Here is a 26,268-nt window from a genome sequence, read left to right as displayed (position 1 = left end):
CAGGGGGGGGCGCGCACACACACACACACACACACACACCTCTCTGCAAGCTCGACGTGAGCCTGTTTGCCGGCGTACTCCTGTGCTGTGCGCGTGAGCTCCTTGGTGATGACCAGCTGGCTGATGTCGATCCTGTTGCACAGCAGGTCCGAGATCACCTCTTTAGCGTGAGCGACAGCTCCAGTAGGGTCCCTGTAACACACACACACACACACCTTTAGCATTCGATGTGCTCACACCTAAGACAATCAAGGCACCTACTAAAAAAAGCATAATGGTCAGAACAGAAGCATAAAGACAGTTCAGAACAGATAAGAACATTGGCAAAACAAAACAAAACATCTATTGGATATGTGGTTGTGGCTATGCACATAACCTACATAGACATTCTTAACACATGAGCACTGGGTGCATTTCTGTGTGCTGACCTGCTAAGGTTAGAGGTTTTTCAAGCTGCTTTAGAAAGGACATGCTTTTCACAGTGTGTATTTACTATGTGCATGTGTGTGTGTGTATGGGTTTGTGTACCTGTCAATGAGGATTTTCTGGAGGCAGGTGTTGATGAGGTTGGCCACCAGGGGGCAGTTGTCTCTGCGGACCGTCTCTATCCCCTTACAGTCCATCTTTTCGTGCTGCTCCGCACTAGAGGAGAAGTACAGACCTGCATATCGTTTCTTATTGATCAACAGGTACGGGTAGTACACCTGCAGGACAGGGAGGGAGGGAGAGAGAGAGAGAGAGAGAGAGAGAGAGAGAGAGAGAGAGAGAGAGAGAGAGAGAGAGAGAGATGAGAGAAAACTAACACAAGCTAAAACTGTAGGAAGCATGTAAGATCCAGAAAAGCAGACCAAAATAAAAAAATCTGCAAATTTGTGTTTGTATGAGGGGGCTTCAGGTGGTACCTTCTCAAACTCTAGTTTGATTGGTTGGACAAAGTGTGACGACACCCACTCAGCAGCCTCCCTGCCCACCTCCATTGCCTCCTTCACTGTAGCCACGCCCAACTTCACCATCACAGAGTCTGTGTCCCCATAAATGACCTAAACATACACATAAACCTTAGAAAAATCACAAACCCCAAGAACAATAAATAGATAGAAAGTTCTGAATCTCTCCAGAAAACAAACAGGTTGTCACCTTAGCATCAGCTTGGTAACCATTGGATATGGTATACTTGGACTCAACCAGCTGCTTGGTCTGTTCAATCATCTGCCTGCCAAAGCCAGTCACACTCTGCAGACACAGACACATATAGACACGCTTGTCACAGAACACCACAGATATAGACCCAGAGGGATTCACTCAAGTTCCTCTTACAAAGGCAAACATTCATAGGTCAGCTGTTTTACAAACCACCAGAGAACCGTACTGTGTGAAGTCAGAAGGTAAACTCAGTGAATCAAGTACTTTTGCAAAGTAGAGCCCTGGCGTATTTAAATATTTACATTTATTTATCCAGGGATAAAGAACACATTGAGATTGTTGACTCTTTTTCAAGTGGGTCTGGCCAAGAAGGCAGCACACAGAAAGATAAAACACAGCAGTGAAAACAGAAACACAGATTGAGAGAATTGTTTAAGAAATGCTAAAAAAAAAACAAAGGCTGCCTTGCCAAACTCGGAACGTACTGAGGGAACATCAAACAGGATATACCGGTACCTGCAAGACTGTAAATTGTACCCAGTTTTTTAAAGTGCAGAGACATATACCTTGTATACAAGGATTAACCAGTGCATTACTCTTCATACATAAAGAGAAGGCCAAGCAACCATTTCATACAGTACACAGTGATGAATGGAGTAAATTGCACACGTTATAAATCTTAGTGCTGAATGATACAGAGTTTACTGCAACACTTTCTTTGAGGTATGTCTATTAAACACATCACCGTAATCTAAAATAGGCAAAAAAAGTAGATTCAACTAGCTTTTTCCGTGTTTGCTGTGTAAAACAAAAACTATTCCTAAACCCTAACCCAACTTAAATTTTTTAGTAATTGTTTGACATGCAAGACACTGGCATCCTCCAACATGAAACCCAGGTATTGGTCTGCCCTGCAGTGTGTAGATTATGTTTTGGATTTTTAGAAGGAAAAAAAACAAAAACAAAACAAAAAAAAAACATTTTGTTTTCTTACAATGCAAAATTACATATCGGCAAGATAGTTTTAGGACTTGGGCAAGAATTTATTGCAGAGGATCGGAGAAAGGCAAACGCATCACCGAGCTCACCTGCGAGATCTCCAGGCAGGGCAGTTTGCCCACCTGGGCACCAGTGAAGCCGTACACGGAGTTGGCACTGATCTTCAATGCCAACTGCCTGCCATCCAAAACCTGCTTCTTGAATGGGTCGGTCTCCTTCTTCAGCTCCGCTTTGGCCCTAAGACACACACACACACACACACACACACACACACACACACACACACACACACACACCATTCCTTTAAAAAGAAACATTCTAATAGTTTCTGTTGCATAATTCAACCACGTTTATGTACTGTGTAGTATAACTCAATTCATGTTTCTGTAATATTGGGTGTTAGCATGTACTGTGACCATTGCATGTGTTTGTCTTTTGCTTCAGGATAGAGATGACCTTTCATTTCTACATTGTAACGTGTATTGTGTATTGTATAATTGTGTATTGTATAATACACATTTATATTTGAATCCAACTCTTCTTGGCGTCTGCATGTGTACATTCGATAGTGGGTGTGCTCTGCGTGTGTCTACCTCTTTCTGGCACCCAGCAGGTTCTCCAGGATTTCTGGTAGCAGGCCCTTCCTCACCGCGTGCTTCACAAACATGTCACCAGTGGGAGTCTTAATGAAGTCCTCGGGAGTGAGACTGAGACAGACACACACACACACACACAATAATTAATAACTGTTCCACAAGTATCTCTTCAGGCAGGCTACATTTCACTGTTCTTTAGATAGGTCTTACCCAAGTTTCTCCGCATGCCCCTGTCCCTTGGGAAGTAATGTAGTGTAACAAAGGTTGTGGGCCATCATGATGGATGGATACAGAGAGGAGAAATCCAACGTAGCTATAGGAATGCTGTAGTACCTACCACACACACAAAAAAATCATTATAAAAGTCTGTGCACAAGCCAAACTAAAATGCATACTACAGCCAGCACACCGATTACATCTATATAGGACTCAACACCACTCCAATACAGCCAAGGGTGAAAATGTCCCCTCTTCCCCTCTTACACACTTACACACACACACACACACACACACACCCTTTTTCAGGTTCTATGACTGTGGCGCCCGTGTAGTCCTCTCCTCCCTCACTCCTCAGCACAGGCATCACCAGGTCCTGCTTCATGGCCTACAAACACACAGAGGACTCCCAATCATGCACTTACAGTATATTGCAAATCCTAGATGCATGAAGGTGCTCCAATTCAATTGTTTTACTATGCTGAATTATAAATGCAATGCTGACCACTGCAACACGCATTGCATTTATAAAAGCAAGGCACAAGCGGAAGGTTTCTGAAAACGCAAGGCGCCTAAAGTTAAAAATAGTTCAACTTTTAAGGTTGCGTTTGGTCACTGCTTAGCCGTTTGCCTTAGCAAACTCAGAGCTATATTTGGCAGAATATAATGTACACAAATAATGTCACAGCAACAACATGTACGCAATCAATTTCCATCTCACTCCTCCAGGTTTCGCTGCCTGATGTCTACATATTAGCCGTTTTTCCACTGACAGCAAACCCGTTCTTGAACCGGTTCCGTTCAAGGGTGCGTCAAACAATAGGTGTTGCATGCAAAACAAAAAGTTAATGAGATGCATGAACGGGAGAATGATATGACAGTTGTCCTGTAAAAATGCTAGTTAACGTCTGCCGTCTAGTGCTAGTTGACTAGTTTTGTTTACTCATGGCAACGGTTGATAAGGAGGGAAAACGCATGGTTTGAACTGTAAAGTGACACGCCCACTCCGGTTCACAGGAAAAAAACAAGTATTTTCGAATTAATCTCCGAACCAAAGTGCCACGTTCCGAATCATGTATTTGTTTGGTTCAAATGTTAGTTTGCGAACAGGAACGGGGCCGGGGCCGGTTCTCTGTCAAAGGAAAAAGGCTAATAGTACACCGGGCACCGTGTGTGTGTGTGTGTGTGTGTGTGTGTGTACCTGTCTGAGGAGCTGAGACACAACTTTGATTTGCTGTCCGCGGGAGAGCAGGTAGGTGAGGGGGACCCCAGTGACTCTGGCCATCTCCATGTAGTTGATAACGCACATGAGCTTCTGTAGCAGGCGCAGCGGCAGATAGGCGTCCTTTAGACAGTACACCGCCAGCCTGCGGCGCGTCTGCTCATTCCCATTCTACAGCGAGACCGGTACAGAGAGGAGAGAGATGTCAAAAGAGCAAGAGGGATACAAAATAAAAATGTTACAGTGGAACTGGACCAAAAGCACCATTGGTTGCATCTACACAAAAGGACTCGTACAGTTTGTGTGTGTGTGTGTGTGTGTGTGTGTGTGTGTGTGTGTGTGTTACCTGTAGGTCCGTAATGATGGAATGCTGCACATCTTCCTTCTGCTCTTGCAGGAAGTGGAAGCTGACAGCGTTGAGCGTGTATGATCGTAGCTTATAATCCCGCAGCAGAACCTGAACACACACACACACAGATAAATGAGACATCACAACAGTGCACCATCTTGCTGAGCCTGCAGTCTTCCTATGAGGCCTGTGGATACTTCACCTGTTCTCAACCACTGAGACTTATGAACCCTATGCTCCTCTGTGAACTGATGCGCGTGTGTGTACCTGGAGTAGGTCAAACTGGACCCTGCCCTCTATGTTGACCGTTTTGTTTTCCCTGCGGCCCATCTGCTTGCTCTGGAAGCTGGAGTCTTTAAGCACAGACTTAATGCCCCGCACCCGGCCCAAGTAGGGGAACAGGTTCACCTAGACACAGACAAACACACAAACACTTTTTTTTATAAAGCGGGCTTCCATCATTTTTAAAGATCATTTCAATCTCAACTATGAAAGTGGAACGAGCACAGCCGCATTCAAGCACGTTCAGCCATGGTAGCTGGGTGCATGTGCAGACACACACACACAGACACACACACACACACACAAAGGGGTAGACAGACAGATGGATAAACAAACATCAGACCCGCACACAGAGTACATGCCAACCAGCAAACCTTGAGGGTAGCAGCTCGGTTGAGGAGGTAAGGAAAGTCAAAGTTCTGAATGTTGTAGCCCGTGATGATATCTGGGTCCACCGTTCTCACAAACTCAGCCCATTTCTGTGAATTAAAAAAAAAGTGTCACATCAGCACATCATAAAAGTGTGTGTGTGTGTGTGTGTGGTCCAGAGATAATACTCAAAGGAAATGTGTGTTTGTGTGCATAAATGCAGCCTGCTCTTCTTGGGTAAAAAAAGTACTAGTGAGGATGTGGGTGCGAGTGTATGTGTATGTATATGTGTATGCCTGCAGCAAATTCAACCCTGAATACAATAAGACCCGGCAGATGTATAAAAGTGTGTGTGTGTGTGTGTGTGTGTGTGTGTACCTGCAGCATGTTCTTCTCCTGAGTAAAACAGAGGATCTGGGAGCCCACTATGCTGGCGCAGCTCTGCAGGGTAAAGACGGTGCGGACGAACGGCTCCTTCTCTCCCTGACGCTGCACCATGGAGGCGATCTGGATGACTGGGTCCACCTCCGCCTCCGGGAAGATCCCTGAGCACATACAAACAACACACATGAACAAAACACTCACACACACACACACTCTTACACATTGTCTGCATATTCATAAATAGAAAAACACTACAATCATATACAGACACACAACACCCTTAATACCCACAAATGTAGCTTAGTTTACACACATTCAAATAGGTATTAGCGCACACAGTAAATCTACAGACACAGGACATTCACCGAGTGAGGTTACTGGACACACCTTTCCTCCCGGCACACTCTATATCAAAGCTTAGGATTCGGAGCGGCGCGATCCTCTGCCAGTCTCCCTCTGCTGGGTGACTGATCAGATCTGTCCATCCAACATCCACCTCATACTGAGACAGAGACACCTGAAAGAGAGAGAGAGAAGGTTAAGGAAATATTGCAATATTGACATGTTGAACATTCATGGGGAAATAAACAAAATAAATGCTTTTAGATTGTCAGTCCAATCGAGCATGCCACCTCTGTCTCTCCACAGTCTACTGCAAGTGCCCACTCTGTAAAAGTGTACTGTACCCTGCCTGCATGCATGGAGCTCATGTCCCCATTGTACTGTACCCTGCCTGCACGCATGGAGCTCATGTCCCCAGTGTACTGTACCCTGCCTGGACGCATGGAGCTCATGTCCCCAGTGTACTGTACCCTGCCTGCACGCATGGAGCTCATGTCCCCAGTGTACTGTACCCTGCCTGGACGCATGGAGCTCATGTCCCCAGTGTACTGTACCCTGCCTGGACGCATGGAGCTCATCTCCCCAGTGTTCTTCTCTTCTCTGACTCCGTACTTTCCTTTGGGCAGTTCAATCCAGCAGCAGCCCACTACATCACAGTCCACCATGAACCTGAAGGTGAAGCCAGGGTAAAAACAAATCACTGCAAATAGCTGTGTCGTGTGTATTCTCTCTCTCTCACACACACACGGACACACACACGCGGACACACACACTGCTGAGATGCAGTAGCTGACCAGTAAATCTCCTCTAAATGGTATTTACTCAAAGCAAAGGACAAGTTCATTATTATAAAAATAAATCTATCAGGTTTATTTTGATAATACTTCTATTATATCTTTCTGGGGCACAGTTGTTCCTGGTTCCTGGATCCACTTGTACGAGATGCCATAAACTGTCACCCACCTGATCTCAAAGTCGATGTTGGCCTCATAGGGGGAGTAGGACTGTGGGGGGAAGCTACCAAACTTGAAGCCCTGCTCCAACAAACGCTTTGCCGGGGCCACCAGGCGTGGCATTGCCATGGTGATCCGCAAGAAGTCTTGAGGCCGATTCCCATGGTATCCATACATACCTTGATGAAAAATTACAAGTTATTAAACACACACACAAAAAATTAAATATGAAAAGTGGACAATGAGCAGCCAGACTATATGCTGCTGAGAGACTCACTCTCTTTGCGGGTGATGTCTACAGCCAGCACAGTGGCTGAGATGTTGTCTTTGTTAGAGCGCATGTCCTTCAGGACAACAGAGTTCAACTCCCGCTGGAAGTCAGCCAGGTGAACGCGGGTGAAACCTGTCAAGCACAGAGGAGAAATGATGTTATCGGAAAAATCACCACATCAACTAACCACCCGGTATACAATAAGCACAGAGAAAGTCTTCAAAATAAATACAGTAGCTCTGAGGTTAGTATGACGATCGAGATGTACAGATGTAGCGATGAAGTTGCAGATGCAGCGATCAGGGTGTATTCTCACCGTTAGGGGCGGGGATGTAGAAGTAAGGGGCAAATCCGTGCACGTGGCAGCATACGCTGTGTCCGGCATCCGTAACGCCAAACATGCGGATGATCGGAACCTTCCCTTGAGACTGACCAGGCATACCTGCAACTGGTGAGTCTGTGTGCGCGCACGCACCACACATACACAAACACAAACACAAACACATTTCGATTACTGCTGAAAGGCACTATATTTGGATCTTGTGAAATACATGTATGATTGCTGTTCCTGATTTTCATGAATTTAAAGACCAAATTCAGCTGAAATCAGGTCTGTACTAAGTAGATGACCAAGTTCAAGCCTGTTTGAGCCGACAATGATGTGTGTTAAAGCTTGCTTTACCCAGATAATAATCCAGGTCAATCTGCTGGAAAACGAGGCTCTGGGTGTACTGGTTTAGGGGTGGAGCGGTTGGTCGGGGCCATCTTGGATTCGTTTCAGCTGAGAACAGGTCAGCTGAACAAAGGTCAAAGAGAATAAAGGTCAGGGGTCAAATATCAGCAGATGTTAAGGCAGATCAAGGCATATAAAACAGTAACAATGAAAGTATGAAAAAACTGTGAGGTGTACCATGACTAATGTTTACCAACAAATGAACAACACTAATATCGTTTTGAAAAAGATCAGCTTCTCGTGCATATTAATGGCTGATAACGATAAAGTCTTGATGCTTTGCTCTCTTGGAGCGAAGCACAACATGCTGCTAGTGTTGCCAAGATGGAAGCCGACTGTCATACATAGTCTCACGTCACAGAGAGAAGGAGGAGGCATAAGTAAAGTATAGATGCTGGTCGCACTTCATCACCGCTTCACTTACCTACTGGTATGACATCATGGCCTGCCTGCCCTTCACCTGACTCAGCTTCTATGTCGGGGTCGTCAAAGTTGGCCAGCTCTTCCTCAAACTGAGACGGACTGTCCTCCCAGTCTCCCCCCGGCTTCCCACGTTTGGCCTGTGAGGCCCCGCCATTGAAGGAACCTCCATTCTGCCTCTTTTTCTGCTCCATTCCTCAAGAGACCTGAAATAAGACCAAGGTGATGGTGTTAATTGTACTCCACATAACCTCAGGGTCAAAATACAAAGTACACAGACCTAACCATATGGATAGTAGTTTGTATACATTACCATCATAAGTGTAAGAAATTACCAAACATTCTGCCTGTGCACATGCCAAACATAATAACAAAGCATCTTCTCAGACCATCAAATGAGTGGTCATTACGATCTTCTAAATGATCAGCTTTATCATGGTGACAAAGGAAAGGTCCACATCTTGGCATTTCTAAGACACCATCACTCAGAACTGGTCGCCAGAAGTGATTGCATTAGATTTGAAGGTTAATTTACATTAAGAGTCTAGGAAGAGGGACAGGTATGCATAGATCAGTGATTCTCAAAGTGGGGTCCAGAGACCCCTTGGGGTCCGTGACCCATAGCCAAGGGGTCCGCAAAGTAATTTGCTTGAAATTATGATGTTGAGGTTTATCATTTTAAAAATTAACATCTACAGATGATGCCCATTTTCACCCATTAGACAAGCAAATTGTGTCTATTCGCTCCTACCCACATTAACATTTAACTTCACTTAGGTCAGAACCATTCCTACTACTGCTTAGCTTGGCTTATTTGTTAGTCAGCTGAAAAATGTGTAGACATGTTTGAGTCAGTCCATGTTGTCAAGTGATGCAAAATCCAAAATTGACAAAAGACCAAGTCACACATCTGCCAAAAAAACATGGGATAGTGAACCTGGCCACAAATTCAGAGAATACAAATGGTATGCTTAATTGTTATGGTTATGAGAGGGTCCTCGGAAAATCCCCCAAAAGGGGTCCATGGAACCAAAAACATTGAGAACACCTGGCATAGATGATCAATGTGAGGTTTGCGGCTCTGACTGCTGGTGCTTCATTACTGCTCTTTACTAGAATAAACACAGCTACAACCACAAAAGGCATAGCTTTTATCTTATTACTGTCCGAGGAAGACACTTGATTAAAGCTGAATATCAAACGTCCAGCCAACTTCACCGCGCTCTTGATTAACGTTACCAACCAAGCAGGGGCACCTTCTTGGCACCCGAAGACGCATGCTCCAAGAAAAAATAACTGAATAATTGCCTTAACTTTATGTTATGCTATGACGTTCCCACGGTAAGTTACAATGATCTCAAGTCACTTTTACTAAATGCTGTAAGATGCTCACTTAAACAGGACTTTCAATCTTACTGTTTATATTGTGAAACGTTTTAGCTAACGACAGGCCTTCTGTTGGGGCATCAAAATTACTTCTGAGTAGCTTCTAACTTAAAAGTCAACCATCTTCCTACGTCTGCGGATACAACGTTAAGTTTGAGGTTAGACAATTTTGTACAACACTGCAATGTTCACATAAGCTAACCTTTATTTAGCAAGCTAACAAAGTATCAACAACCAACTAGCCTAATAACTTAACCAAGCGAAGACAGGCAAAGCAAGTGATTTTCAGACGACCTTACGGTGATCATTCCTGGATTCATAACAAGGCTGAGATTGATTTAAAAAAAAAAAAAAAAAAAAAAAACATTTATACCTTCGTCCAAGTTGGTCCCGTTTCCCCTCACGTTAACTTGTCTGACAGAAACTCCCGCCACTTCGCTATATTCAACCACTGAACTTTCACCGCGAATGATTTCCGTTTTCCCGGCAAAAATCCGGAAGTTGGCCGATTTAGTGGTTAGTCGTTTCAGCCATGTTTAGAGGGTCGATTTGCTAAAATTTTTTTAGCATTCTCAGCTGTCTAATAAAGCAGTCTGGACAAAATGAGGAATGTGGATAGATGTTGATGCAACTTAAGAATGATAATTTCATGAGGCCCATATAAATACTTTCCCCGGTCGTATTGTAGGCCTAGGCATATTGTTGTCTACGAGATTGTTTGTCGTAGCCTAGTCGATCCTTCTGATAGGCTACGGTAGGACCTTATATCACGCAATTAACAACGGCAACATGGCCTGTACTAGGCTACTGCACTTGTAGCTTTAGACACTGTGCCAAGCATGCTACGATCAAATTGTTGAATTTGTCATTTGATGTTCGGCTAAAAAAAACAACAACTGCCAACTACACTAAAAAGTGACGCTCAAAAGTCACGTTGTAGCCTATTTTCTGCACCTGGGCCAGCCACACATTATAAATAGCTTATGTTGCCCTTTCAAGCTCCTTTGAAAAAAATTGAGGCTCCTCACGAGTCAGCAAGGATCGACAGACAGGGGCTCCACCAGTAGCAGAACTCACGAGTTTCCAAACCAGGCAATCGGGCTTCTCATTTCGGGAAACGCCTCCTTCCAGTCATCTGCGACGTTTGGGCGTACACTACAGTGCACATCTAACCATGCAGAATGTATTTCCTCATTATTCTTGAACGGTAATGATATGTTCAGGGGCAGAGCATCAGTGACACCACGCCTTCCCGTTGAATGTCATTTTTGACAAACGCCAAAATACTCCAATGTGAGTTGAAAGGCGTGTGAAGTGTCCACCTGCACACGCCCCATTCTTTTTTGACTGTCTTGCGCTGCTGTGAATGTTAGGTTGTTGCGCTGGGAAAGGAAGCCGCCGCAGGGTGAGTGGATGTAGGCAATCGTGTTAATGGCTGTGCACAAAACAGCTGGGTTGATATTGTTTGAATCTGAAATATTTACTCTCTGTCTTCCACTTGCATAGAAGATGTTGCACGAACAGGACAAGTCTGTCCGTCAGGAAATGTTCCGCTTGTAATCTAGGCTACTCGCACTTCTCCTGTCTGCATGCCCATGTCCTTCCTGATTAAATATGTGTGTGTAATTCCAGTGGTAGCGTGGCAGTTTGAAAGATGTATAGGCTGGGATGTCTTTTGATTTGGATTTGAGACCATTAATACAAAATAGGCTATTGCAATTTAGCTTCAGCGTACAACAGAAATGTTGTAGGCTATGGCGTGCGTCTGTGGCTGTGGTGAAAGCGCACGTACGCATCTGCCTGCTTGTTGGTTAGTGTATGGGAGAACACGCCGTCCTAACATGTAAACTGTCCTGCTGCGAAAATTGCGAGCAGTCTAGCTGTGGCATAAATGCAGCTATTCATTTTTTTTTAAAGATATAGGTTTGTCCTCCAATACAAGCAGTATGACCAAACAGAGGCCTACGTGCACTGCCAAAATAATTTCCACAGTATTTTGCAAGTGTGTGTGTCATACACATCCTATTGACCAAGTATTGTGTGTGTGTGTGTGTGTGTGTGTGTGTGTGTGTGTGTGTGTGTGTGAACGAATGTGAATCAATGTGAATGAGAGAGGGGGTGGGGAAAGAGTTAATGTTAATGGGTGCTCTGAACCTGAGAATGATGGTGAAACAACTAAACGCCTCTCTCTCACACCCACACAGTGTTTGCAATAGTGTGAAAATAAATTACCCAATCCCAGAACTGTAAGTATATCTGTGCAGAAGTCAGATAAAGGAAGGATAGATGGGCTTGTGTGATCTATTAAGAGATGATGACGTTGAGTTCAACAGAATGCCCCCCTTTATTACATTTTCTGTGGCAAGAGAAACTTCCCAGTGCTGTGGTTCAGCGCATGCACAGACTCAGGAGAGTGTTTGTGTGTTTGTGGAGAAGATGGAGTGGCTGGTCTTGGAAGCATGCCATACATTCCAACAACACATGCTACACACCAGTCACAAGCACATAAGGTTATGATGTCGGTGTTCTGTTGCTTCAGAAAAAAAAGAAAAGATATCCACACACTGTCATCTTTGCTCCCAAGGTGATTTAATATAGTTACAGGATTTCCCTTTAGCATATAGTACTGTATGTACCTGTTGGATATGTACCTGACCAAGACCCAAGTGGTCGAAACATTGTACCTATTAAATCACCTTGGGAGCAAAGAAGACCATTTGTGGATTATCTTTTTCTTTTTTCCTTTGCATCGATCAGTATCCAGCACCTGTTGCAATAGATATGTATGCATTCCTACTTTACCGGTCTTGTTGGTTCCTTATAATTCTTTGTGTCATATAGTTATTGTGTCTGTTTTTGATTACATCTACCAGGATGCCGCTGGCCCGTAGTCTGTCAGTCACCTCGCTTTCAGGGCTTGATGAGTGGGATGAGGAGTTTGACCTTGAGGATGCTGTGCTGTTTGAAATAGCATGGGAAGTGGCCAACAAAGGTGTGTCCTTCTCACCCTTCTCACAAGGGTTTAGATTGTGTGTGTGTGTGTAGATTGTAAGGCCAATATGAGACCAAGATGGTGTGAACTGCCATAAAAACACTCCTGAGTAATTTGTAATTTATTTATTCATTTCAGCAGGGACAGTGCATAAAAACATTAATTTTGTTTGTTTGAAAAACTAGGATGGATGCCTATTGGCCTACCCCAGCGCTCACATATATGTACCCAAACTGGTACAAACTGGTACCCAAACTGTATTTTCAGTATGAGCTATATTAGGCTATTCATGCAAAGTATATTTGATGGAGAGCCACTGTGTGTTAAGTGAGTGATTATAGGATATTTTGTTCTGTAATGGTGAGTTATTATTTTATGCCTTGTCTCATTTGTATACAACTCAGAGATTGAAGAAAAATCTACCTGTTACATTAATCTACATTATTAAGAAGTATCAAGGTACAGCCTGATAATAGTAGCCACTGAGGTGTTTTATTTGTGTATGAAGTGTGTATATATATATATATATATATTTAATATACTTTGCATAATTGTGTGTGTGTGTGTGTGTGTGTGTGTGTGTGTGTGTGTTTGACTGACTGAGCAAGTAAGTAAGTGTTATTGTGTGGTCGCAGGGGTATGTGTGTGTCATGTGATGTTTATATAACTCCCCCCTCAAAATATATCTTCATAGCATGAATGACTCTCTCTCTCTCTCTCTCTCTCTCTCTCTCTCTCTCTCTCTCTCTCTCTCTCTCTCTCTCTCTCTCTCTCTCTCTCTCTCTCTCTCTCTCTCTCTTCATCCAGTTGGGGGGATTTACACTGTGATCCAGACAAAAGCTCGTCTGACCTGTGAGGAATGGGGGGAGAACTACTTCCTGGTGGGCCCCTACACGGAGTCCAACGTCAGAACTCAGGTTGAGCTCATTGAGCCCAGTAACCCAGCTCTAAGGAGAACCATAGACAAAATGAACGCCAGTGGCTGTAAGGTATACACACATGTACACATGCACACACACACAAATACACACACACACACACACACACACACACACACCTGACCAAACATGTCTTCATATACATACACAAACACTGATATCACATTTACCTTTTATTTTTTTTTTACATCAGAAGCATGTTATGCAAGATGATTCATACATGAGTGTGATCTTTTCAAGTAGTTCAATGGAAGAACATATAGTGCTTGTGTACTGCTTTGACCCCAAACCTGATACCCAAGACCTTCATTCTGCACTGTGTGTGTGTGTGTGTATGTTTCCGGGAGCTGTAATCTCCCTGGTATGTGTGTTAAAAGGTCAGAGGTTGTATCAGTGGCTCAGCTGTCTATCTTTGCTCTTTGAGTGAATTCTACCATCCCTTTATATAAGTTCTCTCTCTATTTGTATATATATATATATATATATATATATATTATGTATATGTGTGTGTGTGTGTGTGTGTGTGCGTGCATATTTGTCTATGTGTGTGTGTGTATCCCCTTACAATAGGAGGCTTCAGCAATTGTAACTGTGTCTGTATGGTTGCTTAAATGAGTAGAAGAAATGGTGAAAAAGAATGGACATCAATCATTAACAAATAAAGCTCAGTGTCGGGACCTTTGTCACTGTCCTTTGTCTGGCCAGTCATGCTGAATTTGTCCATCCCCCTTCCCCCTCACCTGCTAGGTATATTTTGGCCGTTGGCTGATCGAGGGTAGTCCCTACGTGGTTCTGATTGACGTGGGCTTCACAGCGTGGTCATTGGACCGCTGGAAGAGCGAGCTGTGGGAGAACTGTGGCATTGGTGTGCCGTGGTTCGACAGAGAGGCCAACGACGCTGTGCTCTTTGGTTTCCTGACAGCCTGGCTTCTTGGCGAGGTGTGTGTCTAAATATACTGTGTGTGTGTGTGTGTGTGTGTGTGTGTGTGTGTGTGTGTGTGTGTATGAGAGAGAGAGTAATTATTTAATTTTTTCACTAATAATGGCATCAATACTAATGTGATATTTGTTTCAGTATGCAGCTCAATGTGAGGAACCCCCACACATATTGGCACATTTTCACGAGTGGTTAGCCGGCTTGGGGTTGATGCTATGTCGACAGAGACAGTTACCCGTGGCAACCATCTTCACCACTCATGCCACATTACTGGGACGATACCTCTGCGCCGGAAATGTGGACTTCTACAACAACCTTGCTGAGGCAAGACCACAAATTCAGATTATCATGTGTAATATAAGGACACATGTAAAATAATGTCATGTATTAAATACTTTAGTCATAAGCATCTTTCTGCTTTTTGGCATGACACACATACTCTAAGGATGAAAATTGCATTCACATTGTGATCTGAAAATCTGACAGGGAATGCATACCTTTCCATGTATGTCAACCCAATTGGGAGTTAACAATGTGTCTCTCTCTCTCTCTTTCCCTTTCTCTTTCTCTTTCTCTTTCTCTTTCTCTTTCTCTTTCTCTCTCTAATCTGCAGTTTAATGTGGATAAGGAGGCTGGAGATAGGCAGATCTATCACCGCTACTGTTTGGAGCGGGCGGCTGCACGGTGCGCCCATGTTTTCACCACCGTCTCCCAGATCACGGCCATCGAAGCCGAGTTTCTGCTGAAAAGGAAGCCAGGTGAGCACTAGGCGTATTGACCCCGTCAGGCTTCCGTCCTGCCAGCCTTACATGGAAACATTAACAAAATGTGTTTCTCTCTCTCTCTTCCTCTCTCTCTCTCTCTCTGGGCACAGACATTATCACTCCTAATGGACTGAATGTGAAGAAGTTCTCAGCCATGCATGAGTTTCAGAACCTCCATGCCCAGAGCAAGAACCGCATTCAGGAGTTCATCAGAGGTCACTTCTATGGGTTAGTAACCCAACATATAATACAGCAGTCTAAATGAATTCAGATTCCACAAATGCAGACAGACACACATACATATATGTACACACACACACATGTACACACAAACACGTACATTTTATTGACACTTTAATTCTTCGGCAGGCACCTGGACTTTAACCTGGACAAGTCTGTATTCTTTTTCATTGCTGGCCGCTATGAGTTCTCTAACAAAGGGGCGGACATCTTTCTAGAGGCTCTGGCCAGACTCAACTATCTGCTGAGGGTGAGTGCGCCACACATCAATTTTTAATTTAGATATAAAACATTTATATTTGAAGATATGAGAATAAATGTTATTTAAATGTTTTATTTCAAGGTGAAGTAACCTGTGATGGGTTTCTTAAGAGTAAAGACCTTCATTGTTCCGTATAGAAATGGGGATCTTTTGAAAATATGAATATGCCTTGAAATTTATTTTTTAAGCTTCCTGACTACTAAGCATTAGTTCAGAGAGTGACAATTTAACAATAACCTGGGATTTATCTTTTACAATTATATGCTTTGAAGATTGCATGTGACATTTAAACTTATCTATTCTTATCTTCTTCACACTTAAAATAATCTTGTACAACCTTGTGTAATATGCCTACTCTCTATAGTAAATTACTGGAAGACTGAGTTCTCAGAAGCAGGTCAACATGCAATATGCTTTTGAAGAGTCTTTTTTAAAAAAGCCCCCTTATTTGAGTACACAGTCTTGTGCCAATCATCCTCCATGCCAAGATGTACTGATATGCTTCAACTCTCCACTGGCTCCATACTTGGCTTATGAACTCAACTGACGGATATTAGATTTGCCCTTTAAACTGGAAGGGTTATGGTCCACCATCTGCCACTTGGCCTCTGTGCAAAACCTTGATTGTAGGAAGTTTTTTAAGGAGAGCACTGGTTGTTCAATATCCAAATTCAAAAAAATTGAAAGTACTGTATCTTTTACGTTATGTAGTAATGTATTTGTGATGTGTATTTTTAATGTGGTATCAAATGAACCCTTGTGACTAAAGAGGGAACCTTTAAATTGTGTCAGATGATTATTATTGGTATTAACTTGTTCAGTATTATTATTAGTCAGCCTTTTTGGTCCTGTGTGTGGTATAAAGTCAAACCTTGTGTGTGTGTGTGTGTGTGTGTGTGTGTGTGTGTGTGTTGCAGGTAAACCACAGTGATGTCACAGTTATTGCCTTTTTCATCATGCCCGCAAGGACCAACAACTTTAACGTGGAGACACTCAAAGGCCAGGCAGTGCGGAAGCAGCTCTGGTAACTGTCACCGCACACATTTATTTACCTCTGAATGCCATCACTATGCTCTAGTCTAGTATTCTTTTCATTTTCAAGGGGAAGTATCAAGTACTCATCTGCATGTGCTTGTTTCACGACAGGGATACCGCACAGAGTGTTAAAGAGCGCTTTGGGAAAAAACTCTATGAGTCACTGCTAGTGTGAGTATCTGACATCTGATAAATTATAACTATGTTCTGTATTTAATTTCATTTATTTTACTTATTTATTTATTTATTAGAAACTGAATAAGTCATAGTTGCTGAATAATAATGACTGAATGCCTTTTCCAGTGGTCAGTTGCCAGATGTGAGTAAAATGTTGGACAAGGAAGACTTTACCATGATGAAGCGCGCCATCTTCGCCACACAGCGCCAGTGTCAGCCCCCTATCTGCACCCACAACATGCTGGAGGACAGCAATGACCCGATCCTGACCTGCATTCGCCGCATCGGCCTCTTTAACAGCTCCTCCGACAGAGTAAAGGTATGTGTAAGTGTAAGTGCGTGCGCACGTGAGTGTGCGCGTATGTGTGTGGGTTTTCAATTTCAATTTAATTTTATTTATAGAGCGCCAAAACATTACACATGTCTCATGGCGCTTTACAGAGTGTTAGACAATCAGAGAAAAGAAAAGAAGGCCCATGGGTAACAGGGGCGAGGAAAAACTCCCTAGAATTGGAGATCCATATAGGAAGAAACCTCGAGCAAATCCACGACTCAATTTTGATACCATAGATTTAATAGAGACCCACTCAGACCAATAGTATGAAAAATCAGGAACAGAGTTTATTTACAATAATGCGCATCAAGGGAGAGACAGCATGACTTCACCTAAAGATCCATCAGCTGCTCTAACTAGACAAGGAAATAGTTAGGGTTTAAGTATCCTTCCAGGCTGACGGGAGATGCCGTTGGTCATCCCATCTCACGTGGACTACACTGAATCAGACCCTGATTAGTGGCAACCTGGCAATCCAGAGCAGATAGCTACTGACGCAGCCATGCAGAACAGTGAAACACTGCAAAGTCATAATATTCCCGCTTATCTCTAAATACAGTCACGCACAGATATATATACAGGGACAGTACAGATATCATACAGTCACTACATAGAATCATACTTTTAGTATCAAAGTGACCTACTAATGAGTAATGCAGAACATTAAACCACATATTGGAATATTGGTCATAATGCAGAACATTAAACAACATATTGGAATATTGGACATAATGCTCTATTCCACTTTCTCTCAAGGGCCTGACCCATATGCCTAGGGTCAGTTACAGAACAGTAAGGTCTGTATACATGATAAATGCATAAGTTAGTCAGATGTAGAGAATAGAACAGGGTGTTTAAGGCCACCTGAGGTGTATGTTACAAGAGTTGGGATGGTTACAGTACATATCCGGTATGATAATGCATTAATCCTATTTAGTGTCAGAAAGTTCAAATAGTCCAGTGTAGGAAATGGAATTGTCCAGGTGGACAATGTGTGTGTGTGTGCGCATGTGAAAGCAGCGCAGTCCCTGTGAATTATGTGGTAAAAGGCAACGACACCAGCTATTGCTTACACAATTATTAGGAAATCAAAACCTGAGACGTGGGAACATGGTTCATCAGCCACACCCCACCTCTGGGCAGTGTATGCACGTGCGTGCGTGCGTGCGCGTGTGTGTGTGTGCGTGTAAATATGTTTATACAACAGTTAGGTCTTGTTTATTCATTTCTCATTGGACAAGAGACTTGTTTAATATTGCATGCTGGCAGCAATTTTATAATGTCGCATTTGACAGATTCACTACTTGGTGAGATATGACATCAAAAACTCCTTTCGAAACTCAATTAGTCAGTACTAGACCTGCTGCATAAAAGAAATGTGGCACCTCCAATCATGGGGTTGGTAAAGCTTTGGGCATCTTTTGATGTGTATTGGTGTGTGTGCTGATGAGCATGTTCAGACCAGTCCAAACACAGAACACTGTCATGCACCATGAAACTCCTGAAAAGAAGAAGTTATTTGTTCACTCCTACTCTGCGACACGTAGGTGATCTTCCATCCAGAGTTCCTGTCCTCCACGTCTCCACTGCTGCCCATGGACTATGAGGAGTTTGTGAGGGGCTGCCATCTTGGGGTGTTTCCCTCTTACTACGAGCCTTGGGGGTACACACCAGGTACTGTGCACATACGCACCTCGTGCAACACGTGTTGGCCATGAAATCCCAGACATTACTCACCATGTTCTCTTGTCCTGCCTCTCAGCTGAATGCACTGTAATGGGAATTCCGTCTATCTCCACAAATCTGTCCGGATTCGGCTGTTTCATGGAGGAACACATAGCAGACCCTTCTGCCTACGGTAAGTCTTGTCATTGCGAAACATTTCTGTACTTTTCTTTTTTTTTTTAAAAACACCACACTCTCCCGTTTGTTTTCAGTGGGTGCAACAAACTGTACTGTACTGTACTGTACTTATTTACAATAACTTGCAAAAGTTTGATGTGGGATCGAAAGTGGCTAAATACGATGATGCACAAATTTATGTGTGAAATAACAGTCTGTGGCTGTTCCTCCATCCCAGGTATCTACATTCTCGACAGACGATACCGTGGGGTGGATGAGTCCTGTAACCAGCTTACCACGTTCCTGTACCAGTTCTGCCAGCAAAGCCGCCGACAGAGGATCATCCAGAGAAACCGAACAGAACGCCTCAGTGACCTGCTGGACTGGAGATACCTCGGCAGGGTCAGCGCTGATGCTTGAGCATGTATTTTGTTTCAAGTAGGAATCTGACAGCCCATTTCATTGACTTGAATTGACTTCATGTGCGATCTGTGTCTCTCTCCTTCTGGCACAGTACTACATCGCTGCTCGTCACATGGCTCTGGCTAAAGCCTTCCCAGATACCTACGTCTACGAGGCTCATGATCCAACATCTGTAAGTCTCCTAGTATACCTCTATGCATTTGTGTGGAAATGCATAAACATTTCTCTTTAAGTAGGAAGGGTTTTGTGTGTGCTCTTTGAATAGAAACATTTTATTTGTGAGCTGAAGTTGAAAGGTCAACCTTTCTGGTGCTTAAATTAATAGGATTACTATTTTCCAATATGGCTGTGTGCCCTGATACAGTATACCTTTTTGTCTTTCTCCTCCTCTTCATCCTCCTCTTCCTCTCTCTGCAGACATCGGGCTTCAGGTACCCGCGTCCAGCCTCCGTGCCGCCCTCGCCTGCCCACTCACTCCACTCCTCTCCCCACCACAGTGAGGCTGAGGACAACGAAGAAGAGGATGAGCGTTACGATGAAGACTTGGAGGCTGAGAAAGACAAACTCAACATCCGCCAGCCTTTCACCCTTCCCCACAAATTGTATGCAACCAATAATTCCACCTCTCAAAAGAATTAACTTGCCGATTCATACATAGACAAGACCAGTCACACAGCCATTCGCCCATTCACCTTACATGTTCATAAGCCACTCCAGAAAAGGCACACATACATACACATGCTCAGAGCATTTTACCAGCGATCTCTCTCTCTCTCACACACACACACACACACACACACACACACACACACACACACACACACACACACACACACGTACACCACAGCATTGTGGCTGATACCAATTCTACATTGAATTTATAAAATTCTGTTCATGTTTGTAGTTGTAAGTGATGGCCTTCTAAGTAAATGGTAACACTCCAGTGCTACTAGGCATGCACGCACTCACACACACACACACACTCACACACACACACACACACACACTCACACACACACTCCAGAATAAGGCAAACATGGGTATTGTGCAAGTGATATCACAAATGCCAGAGAAGAGGTCGATGATTGCAAGACACAGTATAGAACATAACAATAACTGAACAACTGAAACATTTCAACTTCCATTTATTTCTAGAAAGCTATGGTGAAAACTCAATAATAGCAAAGAACTGTAGCTACAACTAAACAGGAAATTCTAACAAGGATCTCTAGCTGCAGCTAACCAGAGGTGCTAACATGGAACTCAGCTAACAGACAAAAAACTAACCAACGTCTTCTGTGATAGAAAGGCCATGTTACACACATATCAAGTGACTGTAAAACATACACATACACATACCCCGCCTCCACACACGCACACGCACACACACAGTCACACTCAAGACTACAATGTCCAAATCAAAACCCTTCCGACAAAGTCCCCTCAAAAGCAAGTATGTGTACTACTGTGTGTGTATGTGTGTGTTATAGCACACTGCATTTGTTCTGTGAGGCCAGCAATACTCAGTGCTTCAAGTGAGATTGCTTTATTTGCTATAATCTTTTGACAGGTTCTGAACCTCTACTGTGATTTCAAACAGATCAATGCCTTGTTGAATATTTTCCTGGAAGTCTTGAGGAGGATTTGCATATTCTTAGTGCATGCATATATACACACACCCGTTTTGAGTTTGTTATGTGTGTTAATGTGCACCCGAAGACATAAAGATGACAGAAATAAAGTATATATTAGCATTAAGATTTGTCCATTTCATATATTTTTATTGTTGGAATTTTAATATCAGCTTTTGCACAGTATTATTCTTGCAGTACACTCAACAAACGCACTAAACTGAATTAGTATGAACATCAAAACACTGAGCACTTTTAATTACTTTAAGTACATTACTATGGTCAGATGAGATGTATAGCCATCGGTAACAAAACAGGTGAATGTATCAACAAAGCTTGTAATCTCAGCACAGGTAGACTCTACCTCCATGGCCTCTGCAAACTAAAAGAAGGAAAAGTCAGTGTACATATCATTTTGATAAATTCCTACTGGTAGATTTATTTATTTAAAAAAATCTATAGAAGACTTATTGTCCTGATTAAAAAATAGAAAGAAAATGTGTCTGATATTATGAACATGGCTAATAAGTCCACATACACCACATAACAGCTATCTGAACTTTATTACAGGCGAAGAGCCCAGTAAATCCCAAGACACCATCTCATGTCTCCTCATTGACAGTTCCTGCTCTTACTGTATCTCATGTCTCCTCTATTGCTCATTTCCCACATGTAGTTTTTAACAGGCAAACGGTGCTTACACACAGTTGTGTGCAGTGCTGGAGATGCATCTCGTTCATTTTACTTGGGTTTACGTCATCCGTTGCTGAACTGAATTGGGGGTCCGTTGCGTCGCCCCCGTCAAAAAGTTAAACTTTTGCTGCGCCAACGGGAGAGCAACTGAAGGCACTAGCCAATCAAATTACGGATATAGGCCTACTTCAAGGCATTTGCATAGTTGGCTACACACCCTCGACTGTCGGGACCACCCACTGGCATGCAGTGACCGAACGCACCTGTGTGTAAGCACCGAAAGAGCCCAGTAAATCCCAAGGGACCCCTGACATCTCTTGATTTTCCAGAGCCCTATTTTTGGAGCTTTCCCTGGGTGTCCAAGGCCTCAGAGAAAACTTACATGAACTTCTCATTCCATGGGCAATCTCTTAAGTTAGAACTTGATTGGTCCATAATTTAATATGATGAATAGGTTTACAAATAAGCAATGATGTTTCTGATGCAATTAAACTGATAGATGTTGTACCTAGTAAACTGCTCCAGAAGGAGTTATAGGTGGCGTTGCCAGTCACGGCTCCTAATTTGGCTGGGTTCCTCCTGACGGTTTTCACAGTGAATCCATCCACACCGGTCACTTCTACTTCCACCACATGATAATCTCTCAGGCTGTGAGAACGAGGGATATATACATAACAGAAATCATAATGAAACCCCTCACAGATGACAAACTGAGGACAACACCCTCTGGTTTCTCCTTTCTTGGGTAGTTGGTTTTTGAATGGTTGTCAAAAAAGGAAACAATGAAAGTTATTCAGTAAGTGTTTACTAAGGCTTCTTGTTTAATGTAAGTGATGATGAAGTGACAGAATTTCAGTGTAACTCACGCTGTGTCTGACACAAGCTCGCCTCGGACTCCTGTGAAGCCCAGTGTTGACCCAGCAATAGCGGCCGCTGCCATGGTGTTGACATTGTTCGGGGCGAGTGGACAGATATCTGCAACAGGACCACTGACGATGACCCGCCTACCCTCCCCCTCTGACCAATCACTTAGGAGGTCTTTTGACAGACGGAAACAGGATGGATGCTTAGACATCCTGACGGTTAGGGCCTATATGAAGAGAGACACCAAGAGGGAGAAGTGATTGTAGACCATATAGAGGCTAGTAATAATAAGTTGTTGAAGCGCAACAACAAGGATACTGATTCAAACATAGATGTTGCAATGATGATTAAGGCATATACAGTAACAGGACAGGGTATGAGCCGCTTTATGAAAATCTCTTACTGTCAAAGTTCCACAGTCATTTAGCTTCTGTATGTCCTGCCCACCCCATAATGCTCCACTGGGTACATAAAGTGTTTTCCCATGATGCTTTGCAGCACGGCGCAGCTCCTGGTCAAGGTTAGGGTCTGACAGGGCTGAGGGGCTTCCCACCTGAACAAAAGCAAAAAACAGGGAAGGAGAGCAGAGAATGCTGATCATATGATACATGACAATAAAATCATAAAGAAACCACAAAAGTCTGTAACATATCAGATGAAGGATGTGTAGAATACCAGGAAATGAGATTTTGAAAGGAACTGGGCCCCAAATTCTTTTACAATCTGAGGATGACATACTTCCACAATCACATCAGCTCCCCTGTAACAACACACGACACAAAAATGTAAGAATAATAAATGTAAATGTTGCATATCAACACAGACTGATGACAGACAAATGTCTGCTTCTTCTATGTATTCATGAACAACGCAATCATGTTTCACATCTCTATCTCTCTATAATGCATTCTCTCTCTTTCTCTGTCTCTTTTATGCTGTGTGTGTGCATTGTACCTTTGTGGAAACTCCGGTAAGCTATGGAGAATGAGTTCTTCAGGTACTGAATCTTTGAGTTTCTCTATATTTCTGTTCCACACAAATGCCAAGCTAAGTCCCATTTCTGGTCCCTCCTTCTGAATTCTCTCCACAAGAAATTGTCCTGTTACAGACAGCCAGGAAACAAACCATAATCAATACCTCACAGAAATATCTGCGCAATAATTGAAATCAAAGGATATTTCAGGAATATTTTGGATTAAATCTCCTTTACTCAAATACATAGGGTCAAGGCAAGAAGATCACAGGAAAATAATCTCTTTGCAAAAAGTGGACATTTTTGCATAGAACTTAAGCAACATAAGTGGTATGTTAGCTTTGTAGTAATACCAAAGTCCTTTTAGGCAAGTCCCTCCACTCGGCGGCCATATTGCAATGCTTTTTGGGCACTTATCGGGCATCTATTTCGGCAGAAATGCGCATGCACAAGGCTTCACGACACCAACCTTGCTCCAACGGCGAGATAACAACACATGATTGGCACAATGTCTTCACAACACACCACATGATTGGTTCAATGTATTCACAACACACTACATGATTGGCTCAATGTATTCACATGTCAACGTTTTGCCGCGGAAGGGGCGGGATATCTAGACAACTGCCATATTACAAACTAATCTCATGCATTTCTATGGAGAAAGTCTCTGGTAATACTTAGTTGGCTCAATCCATCAGTGACACTGAATACACAATTAACACTGAAGGGTTACTATAGGGGTCTGTCTCGGCTAACTATGTGGTTCCAGGCAATACTAAGCCATCAACAATAGCTGTTTAAAAGTTCATACGTCTAGCGTAAGGCTAGAAACCATGTGGGATTACCATCAAAGGAATTAGCATATACTGTCAGTAGGGTGTACTGAGGCTCACCTAAATGCCCAAATCCTATGATGCCAATCTGCATTGTCGCAGGTTTCTGAGCCATGGCTGGATCTGAAAAAATAAACAAACACTATGCAGAACAGTATAGGTGATAACCTGTCACCTTATATAATATCTAATCTTCACACCCTGACCATGACCCCAGCCCTTCGGTGTGATACTGTTACTGTGTTAAAACACAAATGACATTCCACTGAAAAAAACTGGTCAAAGACCAGAAAAGCCATTTACATACTTTTGTTCCAGTCCTCTTCTGCTCCCCCTACCATAATAAACTCAACCCACGCTCTATCTTGCCCCTCATTGTGCTTCCGTTATCTGCAGCTATTGCACAGACCCAGAGAGTCATTATTTCACAACCTGCACAGTGCAACTCACCTCAAAATTCCACACCTTGTCTCTCTCTCGCTCGGTCTCTCTTCTCGCTTGTGTGTGGGTCCCCTCTCCGATCACACTCCTTGGTGAGACTGACCCTGATACAGAGAAAGAGAATTCTGGGATAGCAAGGTCAAGGTTCACCAGGGAGACAGTTGTTAATTATTTGTTTGGGTCAGTTTTGTGAGAATCTATCTGAATTTCTCCTGTTCTGCTCCTTAAAATATACCAGATGTAGTGTATATGGCTTAGAATCACTGAATTGAAACATATATTGTCTTCCATGCAAAACATCTTCTATCACCTTCCTCTTACTCTAAACATTCAGAGGCCCAACGAGTGGGAAATCACAAACAAATGAAGGCTGTGTCTCAAACCGCCTACCTACACACTTCAAATACTTTACGTATATAGTGCAGATATTGGGACAATACTAACCATCGAAAAGTAGGCTCAACGCAAGTAAGCGCTCAGTGCACACTAGCAGTGTACTGACGGAAGTATGCGGTTTGAGACAGTCTAAGAGAGATTGTATAGCAACAGAAGTTTAATCAAAGTAATTTTCATAAGGTCATAACATCAACTCTGCATAATCACTGTGAACAAGCACTTTTGCAGAAGCACTTTTGTGTACACATCATGAGGTCAGGCATTTCACTGTTTGAACTTCAGTCTAGGTCTCTGCCTCTCTGTGTTTCTCTCTCTCCTACTGCGCCACCATGTGGAGAGCACAAGTAAAAGCTGAATGAAAGAGGAGATGGAGTGGCATCAGAAGAGAAGCCCCACATTGAGCCCAGCCCCGATCTGCAAGCTGCAGCCAGGGGTAGCCTACTTGCATCAGAATGAAAGCACAGTGACAACAGCCTGAAGATCCTCAGTGGGTACATCAGGTAGGCCCTACCTACTGTAACGACCCTGGCGGGTCTCCTTTGGCCCCGCCACCCTGTGGCAGGTGACTAGGTCAGTGTGTGCAGGTGTGTGTGATGGCCTTGATTGGCGTGAGGATAGGGAGCCTGCTCTTCCAATGCGTTGGTTTTTTATTCCTCCCAGCTTCTGGCTTTTCATTTATCTTTTTACATGTTGAAGCCCTGGACACTGATTTGCACTTTGATTTACACTGATTTGCACTTTTGTTTAAGCTTTCACTATACTGACTTCTTTAATATGCTTTATGATATTCTTTAATAAGTTTTCCTATTATTTGAAATCCCCCCA

General features: G+C 43.2%; 3 protein-coding genes across 11 annotated transcripts in view; 1 reads left to right on the top strand and 2 right to left on the bottom strand.

The window, feature by feature from the left end:
* The window catches only part of pold1 (polymerase (DNA directed), delta 1, catalytic subunit), a 14,507-nt gene extending 3,652 nt beyond the window's left edge, over positions 1-10,855 (bottom strand). The window contains exons 1-22 of one of the 6 annotated variants that reach the window (XM_042084947.1): positions 10,039-10,642; positions 9,696-9,798; positions 8,284-8,485; positions 7,809-7,922; positions 7,443-7,583; positions 7,133-7,258; positions 6,866-7,034; positions 6,457-6,571; positions 5,948-6,077; positions 5,555-5,721; positions 5,182-5,286; positions 4,793-4,933; positions 4,523-4,633; positions 4,156-4,347; positions 3,254-3,342; positions 2,949-3,071; positions 2,736-2,849; positions 2,232-2,379; positions 1,138-1,233; positions 903-1,040; positions 529-704; positions 40-192 (exon numbers count right to left, since the gene is read on the bottom strand). In XM_042084947.1, coding sequence (XP_041940881.1) covers positions 40-192; positions 529-704; positions 903-1,040; positions 1,138-1,233; positions 2,232-2,379; positions 2,736-2,849; positions 2,949-3,071; positions 3,254-3,342; positions 4,156-4,347; positions 4,523-4,633; positions 4,793-4,933; positions 5,182-5,286; positions 5,555-5,721; positions 5,948-6,077; positions 6,457-6,571; positions 6,866-7,034; positions 7,133-7,258; positions 7,443-7,583; positions 7,809-7,922; positions 8,284-8,473 — 2,738 coding nt within the window. In that variant the 5' untranslated portion in view covers positions 8,474-8,485; positions 9,696-9,798; positions 10,039-10,642. Of the gene's footprint in view, positions 1-39; positions 193-528; positions 705-902; positions 1,041-1,137; positions 1,234-2,231; positions 2,380-2,735; positions 2,850-2,948; positions 3,072-3,253; positions 3,343-4,155; positions 4,348-4,522; positions 4,634-4,792; positions 4,934-5,181; positions 5,287-5,554; positions 5,722-5,947; positions 6,078-6,330; positions 6,366-6,456; positions 6,572-6,865; positions 7,035-7,132; positions 7,259-7,442; positions 7,584-7,808; positions 7,923-8,283; positions 8,486-9,695; positions 9,799-9,921; positions 9,966-10,038; positions 10,643-10,693; positions 10,715-10,742 lie in introns of those variants that run through there. The other 5 variants (XM_042084951.1, XM_042084948.1, XM_042084949.1 and 2 more) reach the window with 5 other exon arrangements.
* Positions 9,513-20,412, top strand: gys1 (glycogen synthase 1 (muscle)). 3 transcript variants are annotated; one of them, XM_042084952.1, is made up of 16 exons: positions 9,513-9,620; positions 12,539-12,657; positions 13,465-13,646; positions 14,343-14,534; positions 14,671-14,856; positions 15,146-15,290; positions 15,407-15,524; positions 15,666-15,786; positions 16,716-16,822; positions 16,945-17,004; positions 17,137-17,329; positions 18,892-19,018; positions 19,107-19,202; positions 19,425-19,588; positions 19,701-19,781; positions 20,027-20,412. In XM_042084952.1, exons 1-16 carry the CDS (start codon positions 9,607-9,609, stop codon positions 20,246-20,248), a joined length of 2,127 nt encoding a protein of 708 aa, XP_041940886.1. In that variant the 5' UTR covers positions 9,513-9,606; the 3' UTR covers positions 20,249-20,412. The 3 variants fall into 3 exon arrangements, with proteins under 3 accessions (XP_041940886.1, XP_041940888.1, XP_041940887.1); XM_042084954.1 differs by lacking the exon at positions 9,513-9,620 and adding an exon at positions 10,952-11,070 and having other exon boundaries at positions 20,027-20,398; XM_042084953.1 differs by lacking the exon at positions 9,513-9,620 and adding an exon at positions 11,003-11,080.
* A 751-nt stretch (positions 20,413-21,163) lies between these two features.
* aspdh (aspartate dehydrogenase domain containing) lies at positions 21,164-25,144 on the bottom strand. Of its 2 annotated transcripts, XM_042084959.1 has the most exons (8): positions 25,057-25,144; positions 24,667-24,729; positions 23,752-23,896; positions 23,473-23,557; positions 23,201-23,350; positions 22,800-23,023; positions 22,442-22,581; positions 21,164-21,622 (listed from the first exon to the last, which is right to left on the bottom strand). In XM_042084959.1, exons 2-8 carry the CDS (start codon positions 24,719-24,721, stop codon positions 21,585-21,587), a joined length of 837 nt encoding a protein of 278 aa, XP_041940893.1. In that variant the 5' UTR covers positions 24,722-24,729; positions 25,057-25,144; the 3' UTR covers positions 21,164-21,584. The 2 variants fall into 2 exon arrangements, with proteins under 2 accessions (XP_041940893.1, XP_041940894.1); XM_042084960.1 differs by lacking the exons at positions 24,667-24,729; positions 25,057-25,144 and adding an exon at positions 24,124-24,158.
* Positions 25,145-26,268: the final 1,124 nt, after the last annotated feature.

Source organism: Alosa sapidissima, chromosome 3 (genome assembly GCF_018492685.1).
Source record: "Alosa sapidissima isolate fAloSap1 chromosome 3, fAloSap1.pri, whole genome shotgun sequence".
Lineage (NCBI taxonomy): Eukaryota > Metazoa > Chordata > Actinopteri > Clupeiformes > Clupeidae > Alosa > Alosa sapidissima.
This window is presented reverse-complemented; position numbering and strand designations above follow the sequence as displayed.

Bases quoted from the DNA above. Each gene is read 5' to 3' on its own strand.
- gys1 (XM_042084952.1), top strand. The intron at 12,658-13,464 runs GTGTGTCCTTCT...CTCTTCATCCAG, and splicing joins ATGGGAAGTGGCCAACAAAG to TTGGGGGGATTTACACTGTG. The intron at 19,203-19,424 runs GTAAGTCTTGTC...CCTCCATCCCAG, and splicing joins AGCAGACCCTTCTGCCTACG to GTATCTACATTCTCGACAGA.
- aspdh (XM_042084959.1), bottom strand. From the start codon at position 24,721: ATGGCTCAGAAACCTGCGACAATGCAGATTGGCATCATAGGATTTGGG. The intron at 23,897-24,666 runs GTGAGCCTCAGT...TGTCTGTAACAG, and splicing joins CATAGGATTTGGGCATTTAG to GACAATTTCTTGTGGAGAGA. The intron at 21,623-22,441 runs GTACAACATCTA...TCCTTCTTTTAG, and splicing joins CTTCTGGAGCAGTTTACTAG to TTTGCAGAGGCCATGGAGGT.